Source organism: Pseudophryne corroboree, chromosome 10 (genome assembly GCF_028390025.1).
Source record: "Pseudophryne corroboree isolate aPseCor3 chromosome 10, aPseCor3.hap2, whole genome shotgun sequence".
NCBI classification, from domain to species: domain Eukaryota; kingdom Metazoa; phylum Chordata; class Amphibia; order Anura; family Myobatrachidae; genus Pseudophryne; species Pseudophryne corroboree.
This window is the reverse complement of record NC_086453.1, coordinates 280,795,890-280,817,728: the sequence shown is the minus strand read 5'-3', so window position 1 is coordinate 280,817,728 and position 21,839 is coordinate 280,795,890. Positions and strand designations below refer to the sequence as shown.

General features: G+C 48.4%; 1 protein-coding gene across 3 annotated transcripts in view; it reads right to left on the bottom strand.

Annotated features, from left to right (window-relative positions):
* The window catches only part of CEP164 (centrosomal protein 164), a 264,993-nt gene extending 244,535 nt beyond the window's left edge, over positions 1-20,458 (bottom strand). For all 3 annotated transcript variants that reach the window (XM_063943313.1, XM_063943315.1, XM_063943314.1), the window contains exons 1-2: positions 20,305-20,458; positions 4,333-4,440 (exon numbers count right to left, since the gene is read on the bottom strand). In XM_063943313.1, the coding sequence (XP_063799383.1) occupies positions 4,333-4,417 (85 nt within the window). In that variant the 5' untranslated portion in view covers positions 4,418-4,440; positions 20,305-20,458. The remainder of the gene's footprint in view (positions 1-4,332; positions 4,441-20,304) is intronic.
* Positions 20,459-21,839: the final 1,381 nt, after the last annotated feature.

Below are 21,839 nucleotides of genomic sequence, written 5' to 3'. Positions count from 1 at the left end.
GACGCCATCATATCCACCATTGGTTTTTCCCAACGGATCGCAAGCATGTGGAAAACTTCTGGATGAAGTCCCCACTCTCCCGGGTGAAGGTCGTGTCTGCTGAGGAAGTCTGCTTCCCAGTTGTCCACTCCCGGAATGAACACTGCTGACAGTGCTATCACATGATTTTCCGCCCAGCGAAGAATCCTCGCAGCTTCTGCCATTGCCCCCCTGCTTCTTGTGCCGCCCTGTCTGTTTACGTGGGCGACTGCCGTGATGTTGTCCGACTGGATCAACACCGGCTGACCCTGAAGCAGAGGTTTTGCCAGGCTTAGAGCATTGTAGATCGCTCTTAGCTCCAGTATATTTATGTGAAGAGACGTCTCCAGGCTTGACCACACGCCCTGGAAGTTTCTTCCCTGTGTGACTGCTCCCCAGCCTCTCAGACTGGCATCCGTGGTCACCAGGACCCAGTCCTGTATGCCGAATCTGCGGCCCTCTAACAGATGAGCACTCTGCAACCACCACAGAAGAGACACCCTTGTCCTCGGAGACAAGGTTATCCGCTGATGCATCTGCAGATGCGATCCGGACCATTTGTCCAGCAGATCCCACTGAAAAATTTGTGCGTGGAATCTGCCGAATGGAATCGCTTCGTAAGAAGCCACCATTTTTCCCAGGACTCTTGTGCATTAATGCACAGACACTTTTCCTGGTTTTAGGAGGTTTTCGACAAGTTCGGATAACTCCCTGGCTTTCTCCTCCGGAAGAAACACCTTTTTCTGAACAGTGTCCAGAATCATCCCTAGGAACAGCAGACGTGTCGTCGGGCTCAGCTGGGATTTTGGAAAATTTAGAATCCACCCATGCTGTTGCAGCACTACTTGGGTTAGTGCTACCCCGGCCTCTAACTGTTCTCTGGATCTTGCCCTTATCAGGAGATCGTCCAAGTAAGGGATAATTAATACGCCTTTTCTTCGAAGAAGAATCATCATTTCGGCCATTACCTTGGTAAAGACCCAGGGTGCCGTGGACAATCCAAACGGCAGCGTCTGAAACTGATAATGACAGTTTTGTACCACGAACCTGAGGTACCCTTGGTGTGAAGGGCAGATTGGGACATGGAGGTAAGCATCCTTGATGTCCAAGGACACCATAAAGTCCCCTTCTTCCAGATTCGCTATCACTGCTCTGAGTGACTCCATCTTGAACTTGAACTTTTTTATGTACATGTTCAAAGACTTCAGATTTAGAATAGGTCTTACCGAGCCGTCCGGCTTCGGTACCACAAACAGCGTGGAATAATACCCCTTTCCTTGTTGTAGGAGGGGTACCTTGACTATCACCTGCTGAGAATACAGCTTGTGAATGGCTTCCAATACCGTCTCCCTGTCGGAAGGAGACGTTGGTAAAGCAGACTTCAGGAACCGGCGAGGGGGAGACGTCTCGAATTCCAACCTGTAACCCTGAGATACTACCTGCAGGATCCAGGGGTCCACTTGTGAGTGAGCCCACTGCGCGCTGAAATTCTTGAGGCGACCCCCCACCGCACCTGAGTCCGCTTGTAAGGCCCCAGCGTCATGCTGAGGACTTTGCAGAAGCGGGGGAGGGCTTCTGCTCCTGAGAGGGAGCTGCTTGCTGCAGTCTCTTACCCTTTCCTTTGCCTCGGGGCAGATATGAATGTCCTTTTGCCCGCTTGTTCTTATGGGAACGAAAGGGCTGCGGCTGAAAAGACGGTGTCTTTTTCTGCTGGGAGGTGACCTGAGGTAAAAAGGTGTATTTTCCGGCTGTTGCCGTGGCCACCAAGTCCGATAGACTGACCCCAAATAACTCCTCCCCTTTATACGGCAATACTTCCATATGCCGCTTGGAATCCGCATCACCTGACCACTGTCGCGTCCATAAACTTCTTCTGGCAGAGATGGACAGCGCACTTACCCTTGATGCCAGAGTGCAAATATCCCTCTGTGCATCTCGCATATAAAGAAATGCATCCTTTAAATGCTCTATAGTCAATAAAATACTGTCCCTATCCAGGGTATCAATATTTTCAGTCAGTGACTCCGACCAAGCCACCCCAGCACTGCACATCCATGCTGATGTGATAGCTGGTCGCAGTATAACACCAGTATGTGTGTATATACTTTTTAGGGTATTTTCCAGCCTCCTATCAGCTGGGTCTTTGAGGGCGGCCGTTTCTGGGGACGGTAACGCCACTTGTTTTGATAAGCGTGTGAGCGCCTTATCTACCCTAGGGGGTGTTTCCCAGCGCGCCCTAACCTCTGGCGGGAAAGGGTATAATGCCAATAACTTCTTTGAAATTAGCAGTTTTTTATCGGGGGTAACCCACGCTTCATCACACACTTCATTCAATTCATCTGATTCAGGAAAAACTACAGGTAGTTTTTTCACACCCCACATAATACCCCTTTTTGTGGTACTTGCAGTATCAGAAATATGCAAAGCCTCCTTCATTGCCGTGATCATGTAACGTGTGGCCCTACTGGAAAATACGTTTGCTTCTTCACCGTCGACACTGGAGTCAGTGTCCGTGTCGGTGTCCGTATCGACCGACTGAGGTAATGGGCGTTTTAAAGCCCCGACGGTGTCTGAGACGCCTGGACAGGTACTAATTGGTTTGCCGGCCGTCTCATGTCGTCAACCGACTTTTGCAGCGTGCTGACACTATCACGTAATTCCATAAACAAAGCCATCCATTCCGGTGTCGACTCCCTAGAGAGTGACATCACCACTACAGGCAATTGCTCCGCCTCCACACCAACATCGTCCTCATACATGTCGACACACACGTACCGACACACAGCAGACACACCGGGAATGCTCTGATAGAAGACAGGACCCCACTAGCCCTTTGGGGAGACAGAGGGAGAGTTTGCCAGCACACACCCAAGCGCTATAAATATATAGGGACAACCTTAAATAAGTGTGTTCCCCTTATAGCAGCTTAAATATTATGAATATCGCCAAATAAGTGCCCCCCCTCTCTGATTTTACCCTGTTTCTGTAGTGCAGTGCAGGGGAGAGCTTGGGAGCCTTCCTACCAGCGGAGCTGTGTGGGAAAAATGGCGCTGTGTGCTGAGGAGATAGGCCCCGCCCCCTTTTCGGCGGGCTCTTCTCCCGGTTTTTTCTGTAATCCTGGCAGGGGTTAAATACATCCATATAGCCCAGGGGCTATATGTGATGTATTTTTAGCCAGTATAGGTAATCTCATTGCTGCCCAGGGCGCCCCCCCCAGCGCCCTGCACCCTCAGTGACCGCGGTGTGAAGTGTGCTGAGAGCAATGGCGCACAGCTGCAGTGCTGTGCGCTACCTTAAGAAGACTGGGAAGTCTTCAGCCGCCGATTTCTGGACCTCTTCTCTCTTCAGCATCTGTAAGGGGGCCGGCGGCGCGGCTCCGGTGACCCATCCAGGCTGTACCTGTGATCGTCCCTCTGGAGCTAATGTCCAGTAGCCTAAGAAGCCCAATCCATCCTGCACGCAGGTGAGTTCGCTTCTTCTCCCCTTAGTCCCGCGTTGCAGTGAGCCTGTTGCCAGCAGGACTCACTGAAAATAAAAAAACCTAACAAACTTTTATTCTAAGCAGCCCTTTAGGAGAGCCACCTAGATTGCACCCTTCTCGGCCGGGCACAAAAATCTAACTGAGGCTTGGAGGAGGGTCATAGGGGGAGGAGCCAGTGCACACCACCTAGTGGTCAAACTTTTAATTTTGTGCCCTGTCTCCTGCGGAGCCGCTATCCCCATGGTCCTGACGGAGTCCCCAGCATCCACTTAGGACGTCAGAGAAATTATGTACTAATAGCGGATTGGCGGGTGTGTACACCTGACATATTGCATCGGCCCTGCAGCACAGTCGATGCAGATGTATTATCCAGGATAAACGGGTACATCTGGCTGCCAGTACGGTCGACCTCGCAATAGGTTGGCAGCAGCAGCCATTGAATATGATACGACAAGTGGATTCAGTGACTCTGCTGTCAGACATATTGGGTGGCGGATTAGTAACTGTGTATGCACAAGATCAATTGCACATATACCTTGACAATATTATATAGATCAGCGGATCGGCTATGGGTCCACCCAGCTGTTGGCATGAGCCCCCCTGACTATAGTTTCACAATGACATATAGTTGTGTTGCTTTTAAGTGGATTTGTAGGTTTCTCCGCTCTTCTATGACATCGTTACAAAAAGTGTTCTAGAAACCATATTGCAAAAAAAGTAAAACAAGTGTAGCAAACACTCTGGGATGAAATTTTGAAGCTATAAAAAAAAATAAAAAAAAATAGCATCATAGAATTGGTCCTTTTTTAAAATGTAAGCAATAAGACACCTACCGTTCTCTTGAGGTATGTAATTTTCATCATGATCTTCCTCTAGGATCAGCTGATCACCCATTTTGCCAGCTGGAACAGCCAACATATTTCAGCTCGACACCAGACTGCCTGTAGGAGACACAGATGAATAGCATACAGTGCACAGTCTCTATTCTCTCCATGGTACATTCAATCTATAAATGAAATGGAAAATAACAGCCATAGGCCCAGATTTATCAAGCCTTGGAGAGTGATAAATAGCACGATGATAAAGTACCAACCAATCAGCTCCTATCTGTCATTTTCCAAACACAGCCTGTAACATGGCAGTTAGGATCTGATTGGTTGCTACTTTATCACAGTGCAATTTATCACTCTCCAAGGACTGATAAATCTGGGCCTTAATGTAGAGTGACCATTTTATCCCTTTTACCTGGGACACTCACAGATTACACAGGTTCTGTGGCTGATTAAAACCATCTGAAATGTAGGCTTGAAGTCAGCCAGCCACAGAACCTGTGTAATCCATGAGCGTCTCAGGTAAAAGGGATAATATGGTCACTCTACTAATGACACCAGCTTGGTTCCCTTTGCTGTCCTATGCTATACAGAGGCATCAAAAGGTCTGCTTTCATACCCTTAATTCCACAGCATATGTTCAGCTGGTGAGGGATTTCACACACATTAGCCCAATGATTTCTGCAAAGCCCTTTCCACTCTTGTAATTTAAACTTGAAAACACAGATGGAGAAATTAATTGGAAAGAAATGTGCTTTTACCTACTGTAAGCGTGAAGAGGAGACATATGCATACCTCCCAACATGACCCTCTCCAGGAGGGACAAAATGCTCTGCTCCTGGACTTCTCTTAATTATGATTGCCAGCACCTGTATTGAACAGGTTAATGAATATGAAAGGTGTTTCAGTACAGGTGCTGGCAATCATAGAGTAAGAGGAAAGTCCAGGAGCAGAGCATTCTGTCCCTCCTGGAGAGGGTCATGTTGGGAGGTATGTATACTGTATGTCTAATTTTTCTGGAAATCTCCAAGGGGCTGAGTCAGCCAAAAAGTAACTTTGCACCAGGACAGGCCATTTTGCAATGCAAGGGTGCAAAAAATAAGAATTTACTTACCGATAATTCTATTTCTCGGAGTCCGTAGTGGATGCTGGGGTTCCTGAAAGGACCATGGGGAATAGCGGCTCCGCAGGAGACAGGGCACAAAAAGTAAAGCTTTAGGATCAGGTGGTGTGCACTGGCTCCTCCCCCTATGACCCTCCCCCAAGCCTCAGTTAGGTACTGTGCCCGGACGAGCGTACACAATAAGGAAGGATTTATGAATCCCGGGTAAGACTCATACCAGCCACACCAATCACACTGTACAACCTGTGATCTGAACCCAGTTAACAGTATGATAACAGCGGAGCCTCTGAAAGGATGGCTCACAACAATAATAACCCGATTTTTGTAACTATGTACAAGTAATGCAGATAATCCGCACTTGGGATGGGCGCCCAGCATCCACTACGGACTCCGAGAAATAGAATTATCGGTAAGTAAATTCTTATTTTCTCTATCGTCCTAGTGGATGCTGGGGTTCCTGAAAGGACCATGGGGATTATACCAAAGCTCCCAAACGGGCGGGAGAGTGCGGATGACTCTGCAGCACCGAATGAGAGAACTCCAGGTCCTCCTTAGCCAGGGTATCAAATTTGTAGGATTTTACAAACGTGTTTGCCCCTGACTAAATAGCCGCTCGGCAAAGTTGTAAAGCCGAGACCCCTCGGGCAGCCGCCCAAGATGAGCCCACCTTCCTTGTGGAATGGGCATTTACATATTTTGGCTGTGGCAGGCCTGCCACAGAATGTGCAAGCTGAATTGTATTACACATCCAACTAGCAAAAGTCTGCTTAAAAGCAAGAGCCCCAGTTTTTTGGGTGCATACAGGATAACAGCAAGTCAGTTTTCCTGACTCCAGCCGTCCTGGAACCTATATTTTCAGGGCCCTGACCACATCTAGCAACTTGGAGTCCTCCAAGTCCCTAGTAGGCGCAAGACACCACAATAAGCTGGTTCAGGTGAAACACGGACACCACCTTAGGGAGAGAACTGGGGACGAGTCCGCAGCTCTGCCCTGTCCGAATGGACAAACAGATATGGGCTTTTTTGAGAAAAAAACCACCAATTTGACACTCGCCTGGTCCAGGCCAGGTCCAAGAGCATGTTCACTTTTCATGTGAGATGCTTCAATTCCACAGATTTGACTGGTTTTAAACCAATGTGTTTTGAGGAATCCCAGAACTACGTTGAGATCCCACAGTGCCACTGGAGGCACAAAAGGGGGTTGTTTATGCAATACTCCCTTGACAAACTTCTGGACTTCAGGAACTGAAGCCAATTCTTTCTGGAAGAAAAATCGACAGGGCCGAAATTTGAACCTTAATGGACCCCAATTTGAGGCCCATAGACACTCCTGTTTGCAAGAAATGCAGGAATCGACCGAGTTGAAATTTCTTCGTGGGGCCTTCCTGGCCTCACACCACGCAACATATTTTCGCCACATGTGGTGATAATGTTGTGCGGTCACCTCCTTTCTGGCTTTGACCAGGGTAGGAATGACCTCTTCCTGAATGCCTTTTCCCTTAGGATCCGGCGTTCCACCGCCATGCCGTCAAACGCAGCTGCGGTAAGTCTTGGAACAGACATGGTACTTGCTGAAACAAGTCCCTTCTTAGCGGCAGAGGCCATAAGTCCTCTGTGAGCATCTCTTGAAGTTCCGGGTACCAAGTCCTTCTTGGCCAATCCGGAGCCATGAGTATAGTTCTTACTCCTCTACGTCTTATAATTCTCAGTACCTTAGGTATGAAAAGCAGAGGATGGAACACATACACCGACTGGTACACCCACGGTGTTACCAGAACGTCCACAGCTATTGCCTGAGGGTCTCTTAACCTGGCGCAATACCTGTCCCGTTTTTTGTTCAGACGGGACGCCATCATGTCCACCTTTGGTAATTCCCAACGGTTTACAATTATGTGGAAAACTTCCCCATGAAGTTCCCACTCTGCCGGGTGGAGGTCGTGCCTACTGAGGAAGTCTGCTTCCCAGTTTCCATTCCCGGAATGAAACACTGCTGACAGTGCTATCACATGATTTTCCGCCCAGCGAAAAGTCCTTGCAGTTTTTGCCACTGCCCTCCTGCTTCTTGTGCCGCCCTGTCTATTTACGTGGGCGACTGCCGTGATGTTTTATCCCACTGGATCAATACCGGCTGACCTTGAAGCAGAGGTCTTGCTAAGCTTAGAGCATTATAAATTTACCCTTAGCTATATTTATGTGGAGAAAAATCTCCAGACTTGATCACACTCCCTGGAAATTTTTTCCTTGTGTGACTGCTCCCCAGCCTCTCGGGCTGGCCTCCGTGGTCACCAACATCCAAAACTGAATGCCGAATCTGCGGCCCTCTAGAAGATGAGCACTCTGTAACCACCACAGGAGAGAAACCCTTGTCCTTGGATATAGGGTTATCCGCTGATGCATCTGAAGATGCGATCCGGACCATTTGTCCAGCAGATCCCACTGAAAAGTTCTTGCATGAAATCTGCCGACTGGAATTGCTTCGAAGGAAGTCACCATTTTTTTACCATGGCCCTTGTGCAATGATGCACTGATTTTAGGAGGTTCCTGACTAGCTCGGATAACTCCCTGGCTTTCTCTTCCGGGAGAAACACCTTTTTCTGGACTGTGTCCAGAATCATCCCTAAGCACAGGAGACTTGTTGTCGGGATCAGCTGCGATTTTGGAATATTTAGAATCCACCCCTGCTGTTGTAACAGTATCCGAGATAGTGCTACTCCGACCTCCAACTGTTCCCTGGACTTTGCCCTTATCAGGAGATCGTCCAAGTAAGGGATAATTAAGACGCCTTTTCTTCGAAGAAGAACCATCATTTCGGCCATTACCTTGGTAAAGACCCGGGGTGCCGTAGACAATCCAAACGGCAGCGTCTGAAACTGATAGTGACAGTTCTGTACCACGAACCTGAGGTACCCTTAGTGATAAGGGCAAATTTGGGACATGGAGGTAAGCATCCCTGATGTCTCGGGACACCAGATAGTCCCCTTCTTCCCGGTTCGTTATCACTGCTCTGAGTGACTCCATCTTGATTTGAACCTTTGTAAGTGTTCAAATTTTTTTAGATTTAGAATAGGTCTCACCTAGCCTTCTGGCTTCAGTACCACAATATAGTGTGGAATAATACCCCTTTTCTTGTTGTAGGAGGGGTAATTTAATTATCACCTGCTGGGAATACAGCTCGTGAATTTTTTCCCATACTGCCTCCTTGTCGGAGGGAGACCTTGGTAAAGCAGACTTCAGGAGCCTGCGCAGGGGAAACGTCTCGACATTCCAAACTGTACCCCTGGGATACTACTTGTAGGATCCAGGGGTCCTGTACGGTCTCAGCGTCATGCTGAGAGCTTGTCAGAAGCGGTGGAACGCTTCTGTTCCTGGGAATGGGCTGCCTGCTGCAGTCTTCTTCCCTTTCCTCTATCCCTGGGCAGATATGACTCTTATAGGGACGAAAGGACTGAAGCTGAAAAGACGGTGTCTTTTTCTGCAGAGATGTGACTTAGGGTAAAAAACGGTGGATTTTCCAGCAGTTGCCGTGGCCACCAGGTCCGATGGACCGACCCCAAATAACTTCTCTTCCTTTATACGGCAATACACCTTTGTGCCGTTTGGAATCTGCATCACCTGACCACTGTCGTGTCCATAAACATCTTCTGGCAGATATGGACATCGCACTTACTCTTGATGCCAGAGTGCAAATATCCCTCTGTGCATCTCGCATATATAGAAATACATCCTTTAAATGCTCTATATTTTTAGTCAGGGAATCCGACCAAGCCACCCCAGCTCTGCACATCCAGGCTGAGGCGATCGCTGGTCGCAGTATAACACCAGTATGTGTGTATATACTTTTTATGATATTTTTCCAGCCTCCTGTCAGCTGCTTGAGGACGGCCCTATCTATAGACGGTACCGCCACTTGTTCTGATAAGCGTGTGAGCGCCTTATCCACCCTAAGGGGTGTTTCCCAACGCGCCCTAACTTCTGGCGGGAAAGGGTATACCGCCCATATTTTCTATCGGGGGGAACCCACGCATCATCACACACTTCATTTAATTTATCTGATTCAGGAAAAACTACGGTAGTTTTTTCACATCCCACATAATACCCTCTTTTGTGGTACTTGTAGTATCAGAAATATGTAACACCTCCTTCATTGCCCTTAACGTGTGGCCCTAATAAGGAATACGTTTGTTTATTCACCGTCGACACTGGATTCAGTGTCCCTGTCTGTGTCTGTGTCGACCGACTAAAGTAAACGGGCGTTTTAAAACCCTTGACGGTGTTTTTGAGACGTCTGGACCGGTACTAATTGTTTTTCGGCCGTCTCATGTCGTCAACCGACCTTGCAGCGTGTTGACATTATCACGTAATTCCCTAAATAAGCCATCCATTCCGGTGTCGACTCCCTAGAGAGTGACATCACCATTACAGGCAATTGCTCCGCCTCCTCACCAACATCGTCCTCATACATGTCGACACACACGTACCGACACACAGCACACACACAGGGAATGCTCTGATAGAGGACAGGACCCACTAGCCCTTTGGAGAGACAGAGGGAGAGTTTGCCAGCACACACCAAAAACGCTATAATTATATAGGGACAACCTTATATAAGTGTTTTCCCTTATAGCATCTTTTTTATATATTTCTAACGCCAAATTAGTGCCCCCCCTCTCTGTTTTAACCCTGTTTCTGTAGTGCAGTGCAGGGGAGAGCCTGGGAGCCTTCCCTCCAGCCTTTCTGTGAGGGAAAATGGCGCTGTGTGCTGAGGAGATAGGCCCCGCCCCTTTTTCGGCGGCCTCGTCTCCCGCTCTTAACGGATTCTGGCAGGGGTTAAATATCTCCATATAGCCCCCGGAGGCTATATGTGAGGTATTTTTAGCCAAAAAAGGTTTTCATTTGCCTCCCAGGGCGCCCCCCTCCCAGCGCCCTGCACCCTCAGTGACTGCCGTGTGAAGTGTGCTGAGAGGAAAATGGCGCACAGCTGCAGTGCTGTGCGCTACCTTAAGAAGACTGAGGAGTCTTCTGCCGCCGATTCTGGACCTCTTCTCGTTTCAGCATCTGCAAGGGGGCCGGCGGCGAGGCTCCGGTGACCATCCAGGCTGTACCTGTGATCGTCCCTCTGGAGCTAATATCCAGTAGCCAAGAAGCCAATCCATCCTGCACGCAGGTGAGTTCACTTCTTCTCCCCTAAGTCCCTCGTTGCAGTGATCCTGTTGCCAGCAGGACTCACTGTAAAATAAAAAACCTAAGCTAAACTTTTCTAAGCAGCTCTTTAGGAGAGCCACCTAGATTGCACCCTTCTCGGCCGGGCACAAAAATCTAACTGAGGCTTGGGGGAGGGTCATAGGGGGAGGAGCCAGTGCACACCACCTGATCCTAAAGCTTTACTTTTTGTGCCCTGTCTCCTGCGGAGCCGCTATTCCCCATGGTCCTTTCAGGAACCCCAGCATCCACTAGGACGATAGAGAAACATTGTTGTTTTTTGACATGCAGGGTAAATTACTGGCTGCTTTTGCATGTAGCCCAAAAATACTAGACACCTTTTTTTTTACACTGTAATTTAGATTTTAGTGTGGACATGGCACTTCCAAATCTAAATCTCAGTGCACATTTTGCATAGCAGAGTGGAGGTGACTGGATGACACGCGCAGTGCAGGAGGAGGCTGGGGACTGCTCAGCAGCTTTCTGAGCACTGGACAAGCCCCCGAACGACGGGGAACGGGGACGTGACACCCACAATATCATGCACTAGGGGTCGCGCCCCCTTTCGAAAACACTCAAGGCAATAGTCAAAAGTTGGGCGGTATGCTTAAATGCATATGGACTAAAGGGGCAGATGTATTAACCTGGAGAAGGCATAAGGAAGTGATAAACCAGTGATATGTGCAAGGTGATAAAGGAGCAGAATGGCTGGTGCCTTTATCACCTTGCACATATCATTGGTTTATCACTTCCTTATGCCTTCTTCAGGTTAATACATCTGCCCCAAAATGTACTATCCTACAGTACACATGCATTCTCTTCTAACTAGTTTAACATTTGAGAATTTTTTCCTTAAATATTCTTTGTTGTGGCAAGTGAATGGACGCGCCTCGCTACCTGGGCAAAACTAACAGACTTGTTTGATCCCACTTGGCAAAGGCCAATAGGGGACTACCTCTTACCGTCAGTAACTGCCTGTTATTGACTCCACCCACTGCGCAGTGGGTAGGTATTTAGCTACCGCAATCAGTTTCCTTCAATTGGCACCTAGAACTGATTCTGCTGCATATGCACAGACTAGCTGAGGCCAAACCTTCTGGTTGGTGTCGGCTGGTTCACTCACAATGGACCAGGCCCTGCACGGTAGCTGGCAGAGGGCAGGGCTTGGAGAGGCTTGGCTCAATCCATGCAGCTTGGGGTGTGCTCTGCGCTCCCTTGTATAAATGTTACTTGTGTGTCTAAATATCCGTGCAGCCCAGGTTAGAGTAGGAATTATTTTTCGGGTATTTCCTTTCATTTGGCAATGTCTGGGAAAGAAGGACAAACTTCTGGCGCTACTGGATAGTGTTCTTAAAATTAATAATAATAATAATAATAAACTAAAGTTTATCTATCTGTGCAAAAAATTGTCCTGTTATAAATTCATAGATATGTCAATTATATATTAAAAATGAACCATATATAAATAATTATGCAGATAAATGAGTATATTGAATAAATAAAAAGTAGGATAAAAGATTGTTTAATAGGCTAATTGTTATTGTGTAAAAATATATTACAATACAGTGTTTAAATATACCTTAGTAAATGAGCGCGCTCTCAATAACTAGTTAACAACATTCAATACAGATAATGCAGTTAATACCATGTGTTTAATGCATAAGGAAGAATGGTCTTCAATTATGCATGTATGATGAATCGTTCAGCAAATTTGTGCTAAAAGGTGGAAGTCCTGCAAAATGTCCGCAAAAAGTCCATTTTCAATGCTCCCTGCTTTGTGGGGCTTTCTAGTTCGGTGGCTTGTTCTAAAGATGCAGAGCGCTTATTTTGGGTACTGCAGCATTGGGTTAAGTTTAAATGAAAGAGCGCTTACGTGTCTTCACCCCGTACGGGGCTGGGGAGTCTGTTTCTCTTGCATCCAGTGAGCTGCTTTTTTTCTTCCTCGGAGCCGATGTGTTACAGGCGCCTGTAACCCCGATCCTCGTGGTGTTCTTTTGCCAGCGTCTTCCAGGAGGTCAGGATCTACGGATCTTGGATGAGTAGGGGGCATGGTTCAACGCGTTTCACTCGGCCAATGGTGCCGTGCTTCGTCAGGGACAGTGTAGTGACATTTGTCTTGGGCTGTCTTTTGTGGTAATCAGTTTTAATCCTGTAGGAAGGTGTTTTGGGCCTTCAATTGTGGGCGTTGTTTTGTGTCCAGACTGGCGGCAGGTGGTGTGCATTTGTTTCCAACACCCCGAGCAGCCGTCCAGGAAGAACCCACCGACCTAACCAGCAAGCCTGCCATAGAATAAGCATTCTGGATAGTAAGCCTGATCCAGCGAGCAATAGACTGCTTTGAAGCAGGTCACCCAATATTATTGGGATCAGAGAACAAACAGCGAGTCTGATTTTCTGTGACGAGCTGTCCGCTTCACATAGATCTTCAAAGCCCTCACAACAGACAAGGACTTTGAAGTAGCAGAGGTGTCGGTAACCACCGGAACCACAATAGGTTGGTTGGTTGATATGAAAAGCAAACACCATCTTAGGAAGAAATTGCTGACGAGTTCTGAGTTCAGCTCTATCTTCCTGAAAAATTAAATAGGGGCTTTTGTGAGACAACGCCCCCAGCTCCGACACACGCCCTACTGAAGCCAAGGCCAACAGTGTGACGGTCTTCCACATAAGAAACTTTACATCAACCTCCTGTAAAGGCTCAAACCATTCTGATTGTAGGAACTGTAACACCACGTTGAGATCCCAAGGTGCTGTAGGAGGCACAAAGGGCGGTTGGATGTGCAGAACCCCCTTCACAAATGTCTGAACCTCTGGGAGAGAAGCCAATTGTTTCTAGAAGAAAATTGGTAATGCTGAAATCTGGACTTTTATGGAGCCCAAACGTATACCCACATCCACACCTGACTGCAGAAAAAGTCCAAGTTGAAATTCCACCGTAGGAAATTTTCTGTTCTCACACCAAGAGACGTACTTTTTCCAAATATGGTGGCAAAGTTTAGACGTTACCCCCTTTCTGGCTTGAATCAAGGTTGGAATAACCCTGTCAATGATTCCTTTCCGGGCTAGAATTTGACACTCAACTTTTATGCCGTCAAACGTAGCCGTGGTAAGTCTTGATAGACGAATGACCCCTGTTGTAGAAGATCCTCGCGAAGAGGTAGAGGCCACGGATCCTCTAAGAGCATCTCCAGTAGATCTGCGTAACAGGCCCTTCTTGGCCAGTCCGAAGCAATGAGAATTGCTTGAATCTTTTCCCTTTTTATTCTTTTGAGAATTCTTGGGATCAATGGAAGTGGTGGAAACACGTACACCATCTGGTAGACCCATGGAGTCACTAGAGCGTCCACCGCCAGTGCCTGTGGGTCTCTCGACCTGGAACATTACCGCTTGAGCTTCTTGTTGAGACGAGAGGCCATCATGTCGATTTGTGGAATTCCCCACCGACGTGTCAAGCACCTGAACACCTCCGTGTGAAGGCCCCACTCCCCTGGGTAGAGGTTGTGTCTGAGGAAGTCTGCTTCCCAGTTGTCTACTCCCGGAATGAAGATTGCCGACAGCGCCACAGCGTGTCTTTCTGCCCAGAGGAGAATCCTTGTTACCTCTGACATTGCTGCTCTGCTCTTTGTTCTGCCCTGTCGGTTTATGTACGTTACCGCCGTCACATTGTCCGACTGAACCTGAATGGCGCAATCCTGAAGAAGATGTGATGCCTGTAGAAGCGCATTGTATATGGCCCTTAGCTCCAGAATGTTGATTGGAAGAATGGTTTCCTGACTTGACTATTTTTCTTGGAACTGTTCCCCTTGGGTGACTGCTCCCCAACCTCTGAGGCTTGCGTCTGTGGTTAGCAAAATCCAATTTTGAATCCCGAACCTTCGGCCCTCGGTCAAGTGAGAAGTCTGAAGCCACCACAGAAGAGAAATCCTGGCTTTTGGCGACAGACGTATAGTCTGGTGCATGTGAAGATGCGATCCGGACCATTTGTCCCACAGATCCAGCTGGAAGGGCCTTGCGTGATACCTTCCGTACTGCGGTGCCCCGTAAGAGGCTACCATCTTCCCCAGAAGACGAATGCATAGATGCACCGATATCCGGGTTGGTTTTAGAACATCCCGCACCATCAACTGGATTACCAATGACTTTTCTAATGGAAGGAATACCTTCTGTGCCTCCGTATCTAGTATCATCCCCAGGAACGGAAGACTCCGTGTTGGTTCCAGGTGAGATTTTGGTAGGTTCAGAATCCACCCGTGATCCTGGAGTAGTCGGGTTGAGAGGGCAATGTTGTCCACCAACCTCTCCCTCGATGGTGCTTATATCAGAAGATCGTCCAGGTATGGTATTATGTTCACTCCTTGTTTGCGGTGGAGAAACATCATCTCTGCCATTACCTTGGTGAACATCCTTGGTGCCGTGGAAAGGCCAAATGGCAGGGCCTGGAACCGGTAGTGACAGTCCTGTAATGCAAACCTTAGATAAACCTGATGAGGCGGCCAAATGAAGGAACGCATCCTTGATATCCAGAGACACCAGGAATTCCCCATCCTCCAGACCTGAGATCACCGCTCTCAGAGACTCTACCTTGAACTTGAACACCCGGAAGTATGGGTTCGGTGGCTTGAGGTTTAAAATGGGCCTTACCGAACCGTCCAGTTTTAGTACCACAAACAGGATGGAATAATAACCCTTGTTTTGCAGCTGAAGTGGAACTGGAACAATGATCTGAGTCTGTACCAGTTTTTGAATTGCTTCCTTTAAAGTCATACTTCCCTCTTGTGAAGCTGGTAAGCCTGATTTGAAGAATATGTGAAGTGGGAGTTCCTGAAACTTGAGTCTGTAGTCCTGGGCGAGAAGATCTTTGCCCCAGGGATCCTCGCATGATGTTGCCCATATGTGACTGAAAAATTTTAATCGTGCTCCCACCTGGCTGTCTCCCAGGCAGTGCGGTCCACCATCATGCTGAAGGCTTTGAGGAAGCAGAACCGGAGTTCTGTTCCTGTGAACCTGCAGTTGCTTGTTTTCTGGGTTTACCTCTATTGTCTTTGAAGGCTGTAGAAGAACCTTTGGTTTTACTTTTAAATTTGGCTGACCGAAAGGACTGCAGAGTTGGAGCAGAGTAGGTCTTCCTAGCTGGGGGGGCTGCGGAGGGAAGGTAATTACCCGCCATAGCCTTGGATATCTACGTATCCAGTTCATCTCCAAACAGGGCCTCACCTGTGAATGATAGGCTTTCCACACCTTTCCTGGAATCTGCAGTCCACTGGCGTAGCCACAAGCCCCTGCGTGCTGACACTGCCATGGCAGTGGTGCGTGCGTTGAGCAAGCCAATTTCTTTTATGGCCTCCACCATAAAATTTGCAGAGTCCTCTATATGCTGTAAGAGTAAAACTATCTCCCCCCTGGATAAGGAATCTAACCCCTCAAATAGATTACCTGACCATTTAGCAATGGACCTAGTGATCCATGCACAAGCAATAGTGGGTCTCTGGGCCACCCCAGCAGCTGTGTACAAGGATTTGAGAGTGGTTTTAATTTTGCGGTCAGTCGTGTCCTTTAAGGAGGCTGCCCCAGGGACAGGTAAGACTTTCTTACGTGACAACCTAGATACCAATGCGTCAACAATCGGTGGGTTTTCCCAATTTTCCTATCATCCTGAGGAAAAGGGAAGGATATGAGTAATCTCTTAGGGATCTGAAACTTATCGGGATTTACCCAGGTTTCTTCAAACAGAGAATTCAACTCTTTTGATGCAGGGAAAGTAGCAGAGGATTTCTTTTTTACATTAAAATAAGACTCCTCATCCTCCTCTGTCACCTTATCAGGAATTTGCAGGACGTCTCTAATAGCTTCTATCAGAGCCTGTACACCCTGTGACAGAGCTGCATACCCCCCCCCCCCCCCCCCCACTGAGTCCACCTCATCCTCCTCTGCATCTGACACGTGTCATCAGTGTCAGTCTGCAGGAGTTGGGCCAGTGTACGCTTTTGTGGACAAATGGTAGGGGTCTGAGGCGCTGGTGTGGTGCCTGAATCTCGATTCATCAGGTCATCCACAGACTGTCTTAAGTATTGCGTCTCTTTCTCATTCTGGGATAATTTATTAGAAATATTCGAGATCATCCTTTTAGTGAATCCAACCATGCTGGTTCGGACCCACTAGCCTGAGAATGTGTACTATCCTGAGTACACTGTAGTGATCCCCCTGGGGAGGAAAAACACTTTGCCGTGCATGAAACACACTCCTTTGACATTGTAAATGTGAAATCACACCCACACACACAGGAAAAGGTTAACACAGACCCTTCTAGGGAGACACAGAGTATGATGGATCCAGCCATACAGCACCCTTCTTGCTAATGCCAAGCTTAGCTGGGTCACAGACTAAACACCCTTAATAGGGGCTTAGTATTCTAACACCGCTCCCCCCCTTACTATGACCCCCAGGTACCGCTGAGGAATTGTGGAGTCCTTGTGGAGGAGATGCGCTTCCCTGCCAGTCTTGTCAGTATGAGCTGCAGAGGGAAAATGGCGCTGGTGAGCTGCTGGATACGCTCATAGTTAAGTCCCGCCCCCTTCGGTGCGCGGTCTTCCCGGTTTTATTATACTGGCTGAGGTGTTTGTGATGCTTAACCGCGGGTTAGAACCCCTGTAAACTGTACTGCCAGTGTGGGTATTGTTTTTAGTGGCTCAGCTCACCCCCCCACAGCGGAACACACACAGAGCATGTTGTCCTGAGCCTCGAGACGCAGCCTGCATGTCAGCGCTGCGATCCATACCCTTATACCGCCATTACAGCCGGCGACCCGCTAACCGGGCCGCCTACTCACCACTCTTCTTACTTCTGGCTGTTAGGGGTGGCGGTGTGCTGCGGGAATGTACACTCGCCATGGTGGGGCTTGCGAATGGTTCCCTCAGGAGCTCAGTGTCCTGTCAGCGGGGAACAGGACCATTAATCCTATAGGAGGTTGGGCACTCTCTCTCTCCCTCCCCCCCCCCCCCTTCCCACAAGTCCCACGAAGCAGACAGGCAGGTGCCAACCAGACTTGTCTGAAAATAACTTACTCTTCAGGAGCATTTTCTAAACTGAGTCTGGTAGGAGGAGCATAGAGGGATGAGCCAGCGCACACTATTGATTTCTTAAAGCACCCAAAGCTCCCAGTGGACCCGTCTATACCCCATGGTACTAAATGGACCCCAGTATCCTGTAGGACGTAAGAGAAAATTTCACTTCAAAACTGCCATTCAGGAAGCTGCTAAGGGACCCAGCTTACGATTTTTAGCCTGAATCCGATCTCCAGAGATGGACAACCAAGGTCCCCAAGGCAAAATCTCCTGGCCACAGAGTTAAATCCCTTTGGGGCTTCAGGGAAATAATTAGCTGGCTAAGTTGGCCAGCTTTTTCTTTACCTCCTCATACCACTTTCAGGTATGAGGCTATAAGAGAGGGGGATGCGGTCAAGTTCCCGCCGAACGGAATACCGACCTGCACAGTCACGACATATTCTCCCTCTGTGGATGTCCACGACACCCATAGAGGGAGAATAAGTTAGTGTGCCGAGCGTGGCGAGGCACCGTGCCCGCAGCGTGGCGAGGCACCGTGCCCGCAGCGTGGCGAGGCACCGTGCCCGCAGCGTGGCGAGGCACCGTGCCCGCAGCGTGGCGAGCCCGCAAGGGGCTGTGTTGCGCTCGCCCCCGTCAGGATTGTGCCGGTCGGGATTCCGGTGTGCTTATTTCCACTCCTCCTGCTGTGAGTGTTGCGGTACGCACTTTTAAATATTGTAAGCAGTCTACTCTGTGGGAATATCACTTGATTGGTCTGCACCCAGAGAGTGAAAGACACCGGTTTAAACTCCATAAAGGTTTAAGGACACCATCAGTTAAAGATACCTTGATGTGTACATCCCCCCCCCCCCCCCCCTGCACCCTTAAAGTGACCGGAGTATGTGAGGTGTGTGGGAGCAATGGCGCACAGCTGCAGTGCTGTGCGTTACTTCAGTGAAGAACGGAGTCTTCTGCCGCCGATTTCGAAGTCTTCTTGCTTCTCATACTCACCCGGCTTCTGTCTTCCAGCTCTGCGAGGGGGACGGCCGCGCGGCTCTGGTATCAGACGACAAGGGTGAGATCCTGTGTACGATCCCTCTGGAGCTAATGGTGTCCAGCAGCCTAAGAAGCAGGACCTAGCTTCAGAGAGTAGGGCTGCTTCTCTCCCCTCTGTCCCACGATGCAGGGAGTCTGTTGCCAGCAGAGCTCCCTGAAAATAAAAAACCTAACAAAATACTTTCTCACAGCAAGCTCAGGAGAGCTCACTGAACAGCACCCAGCTCGACCGGGCACAGTCTCAAACTGAGGTCTGGAGGAGGGACATAGAGGGAGGAGCCAGAGCACACCAGAATCTAAATTCTTTCTTAAAGTGCCCATGTCTCCTGCGGAGCCCGTCTATTCCCCATGGTCCTTACGGAGTCCCCAGCATCCACTAGGACGTTAGAGAAATTATAATATAACCGAGGTTATAAGTATTGAGTTAAACTTTTAGATTGTCCAAATTTTAATTTTCCGCAAGAATATACAAATAAGTTTAAAAATCGGGGGGGGGGGGGGGGGGGGGGCAGATTCTGTCTCTCACAGTTGAAGTGTACCTATGATGGAAATTACAGACCTCTCTCATCTTTTTATCTTTTTAAGTGGGACAACTTGCACAATCGGTGGCTGGTCAAATACTTTTTTGCCCCACTGTATATATAAAGTACATATATAACATACATATATACATACACAAACAGACACACATACATACAGTACATACACAAGCAGAAACCCACATACTTACTGTACATAACATGCAAATACACACATAAACAAAGATTTCGAACTTACATATACACAGTGGGCTGGGAGCTGAGGGGTGGACGTGTGATGACGGAGGGAGCACCCGGCCCCCGGGTTGCTGCAGCTCCGCTCCCGCAATCGCAGCTTTTTGTCTCCGTCTCAAAAAGAAAATGCGGCTCATCAGGGGGGTTTCCCCCCTGCGTGCGCCACTGGTGCCCAGCGCTTAGCACTGGGTTTCACTCACATAGCCCTGTGGTTGGTACAGCTTATGTATGAGTAAAAGTGTTGTGTGTGAGTAAAAGGGTTTTATATAAAAGTGTTGTGTGTGAGTAAAAGTGTTTTATATTTAATACGGTAGAATACAGGTAACCAATGGAGGGACTGACAGGTGGGATCCGCATACGATGAACGTCTAGCGAGGAAGATCAGCCTCGCTGCTGCATACAGAATGGATTGCAGTAGTGAGAGTCTCTTTTTGATAAGACCAGTATGGAGACTATTGCAATAACCAATGCGGGAGAAAATTATATTGGTGGGTATTTAAAATATATATTTATTTTATTCGCACTAGTCCGCTCTTTGTTTGACATTTTAGTAGTGCAAGATGTTTCTTAGCTTTTAGGAAAGAGACTTTCTAACCCCTCTCCCCCTGAGATATTAGAACAAGCCCACTATTTCTAGGTCTACAATGTAATTAGCAGTTTCAGGACTGCAGCAAGGCCACCCATGCTTCTTACAGAGGGCTAACATACCGGGTGCGCACAGCAGCAGAGCCTACATGTTATATACGCACACCCCCATCCAGAAACACCGCTTACATGCACCTACCTCTGCCTCAGGCGCTGTCCCATGCAACAACAACCCCGCTTCCAGGGACGCCGCCTGCGTTGCCCTGCACTAGCGACCGCATCCACTTCCGGTATCTCACCGCTTGGCAACGGATTGAGCCCGCCCACTGCGCTCTCGGATAGGCTTACAACCTCCAGCGCTGACACCGGTTTGTTAAATTTATCGTCTGTCATTCTAAAGTTAGTGCGTGACGCCACTTGCGCCCGTAGCATGACGGGATATGTAGTCTTTTACCTAGGATGGATATAACTGGCAAAGATTACAGGGACGACAATGATTTTATCATTAACACTTTACAAGTTATATTCTGCAGTAATAAACCACATTTCAAGGTATAAATAAATTAGGAATAGGTGTATGGATTTTTGTGAACTCCAGTTTTTGGTTTTTTTGGCATATGTACTGTAAAGGAGATGTTCTACCAGTACATGCTTTGCAAAGAGCCTGCATTCAGTTCCTGTACTATGGGGGTAATTCAGACCTGATCACTGCTGTGCGTTTCACACAGCGGCCGATCAGGTCCAAAATGCGCATGCACTGCAATGCGCAGGCGCGTCGCACGGATACAAAGCAGATCGAAGTTCGCACGGGCGATTGCAAGGAGATTGACAGGAAGAAGGTGTTTGTGGGCGTCAACTGACTTTTTTCAGGGAGTGTCTGGAAAAACGCAGTCGTGTCCATGCGTTTGCAGGCTCTGTTTGTACAGCTCTGCTACACATGCGTTTGTACACTTGCACAGCTAAAATACACTCCCCCTGTTAGCGGCGACTATCTGATCGCAGCAGTGCAAAAATCGCTTGCTAGCAATCAGGTCTGAATTAGGCTCTATATACTTATCAAATCTATCGATACTATCGGTTTCTATTGGCTGCAGCTGTTAGATTGATGCCCATTAATACATGACATACTTCTACCTGTTCAGTTTGTGAGGATGTGTAATATCCACTTCGATGTGACCCGGGACACGTTCACTGCATAGGGAGAGGTAATCTCATCTCCCAGCGCAGCCACTGCATCCGCCCCCGATGCCGGCTCTGCCTCCCTCCTGCGATGGCAACCCGACCTGGCATATTGCTGGGTCGGGAAGCAATGTGTAATGGTCCAATGCCGGGTCACACCCGGGAAGGACCCGTTTCCAATTCCCGGGTGCGATGCGGCATTGCGATGTGAAAGGGGTATCACTAGCACAAAAGTCCCCGGTTTTTGCCTGTGAACGCTCATCAACCCGGAAATTAGACAGGTCTGAAAAAACAAACGACCCAGGATTAAGCGGTGGGTCCACGACCCTACTCCCGACCAGAGTCATACCCCTTTCATAATGCAAAGCCGGGTTGCACCTGTACCCCTTAGAGACTAAAGGGCTGGACACGGCAATAAACCGGGTCAGCCGCATCATTGGTCACATGTGCAGTGTAGGCGCTTGGAGATGTGATTGTCCCCAAGCACAGCTTTTCTATGCTATAAATTAGTCCCGGGTCACATCGACCAGGGTTACCCGTTCATACTGCACTGCG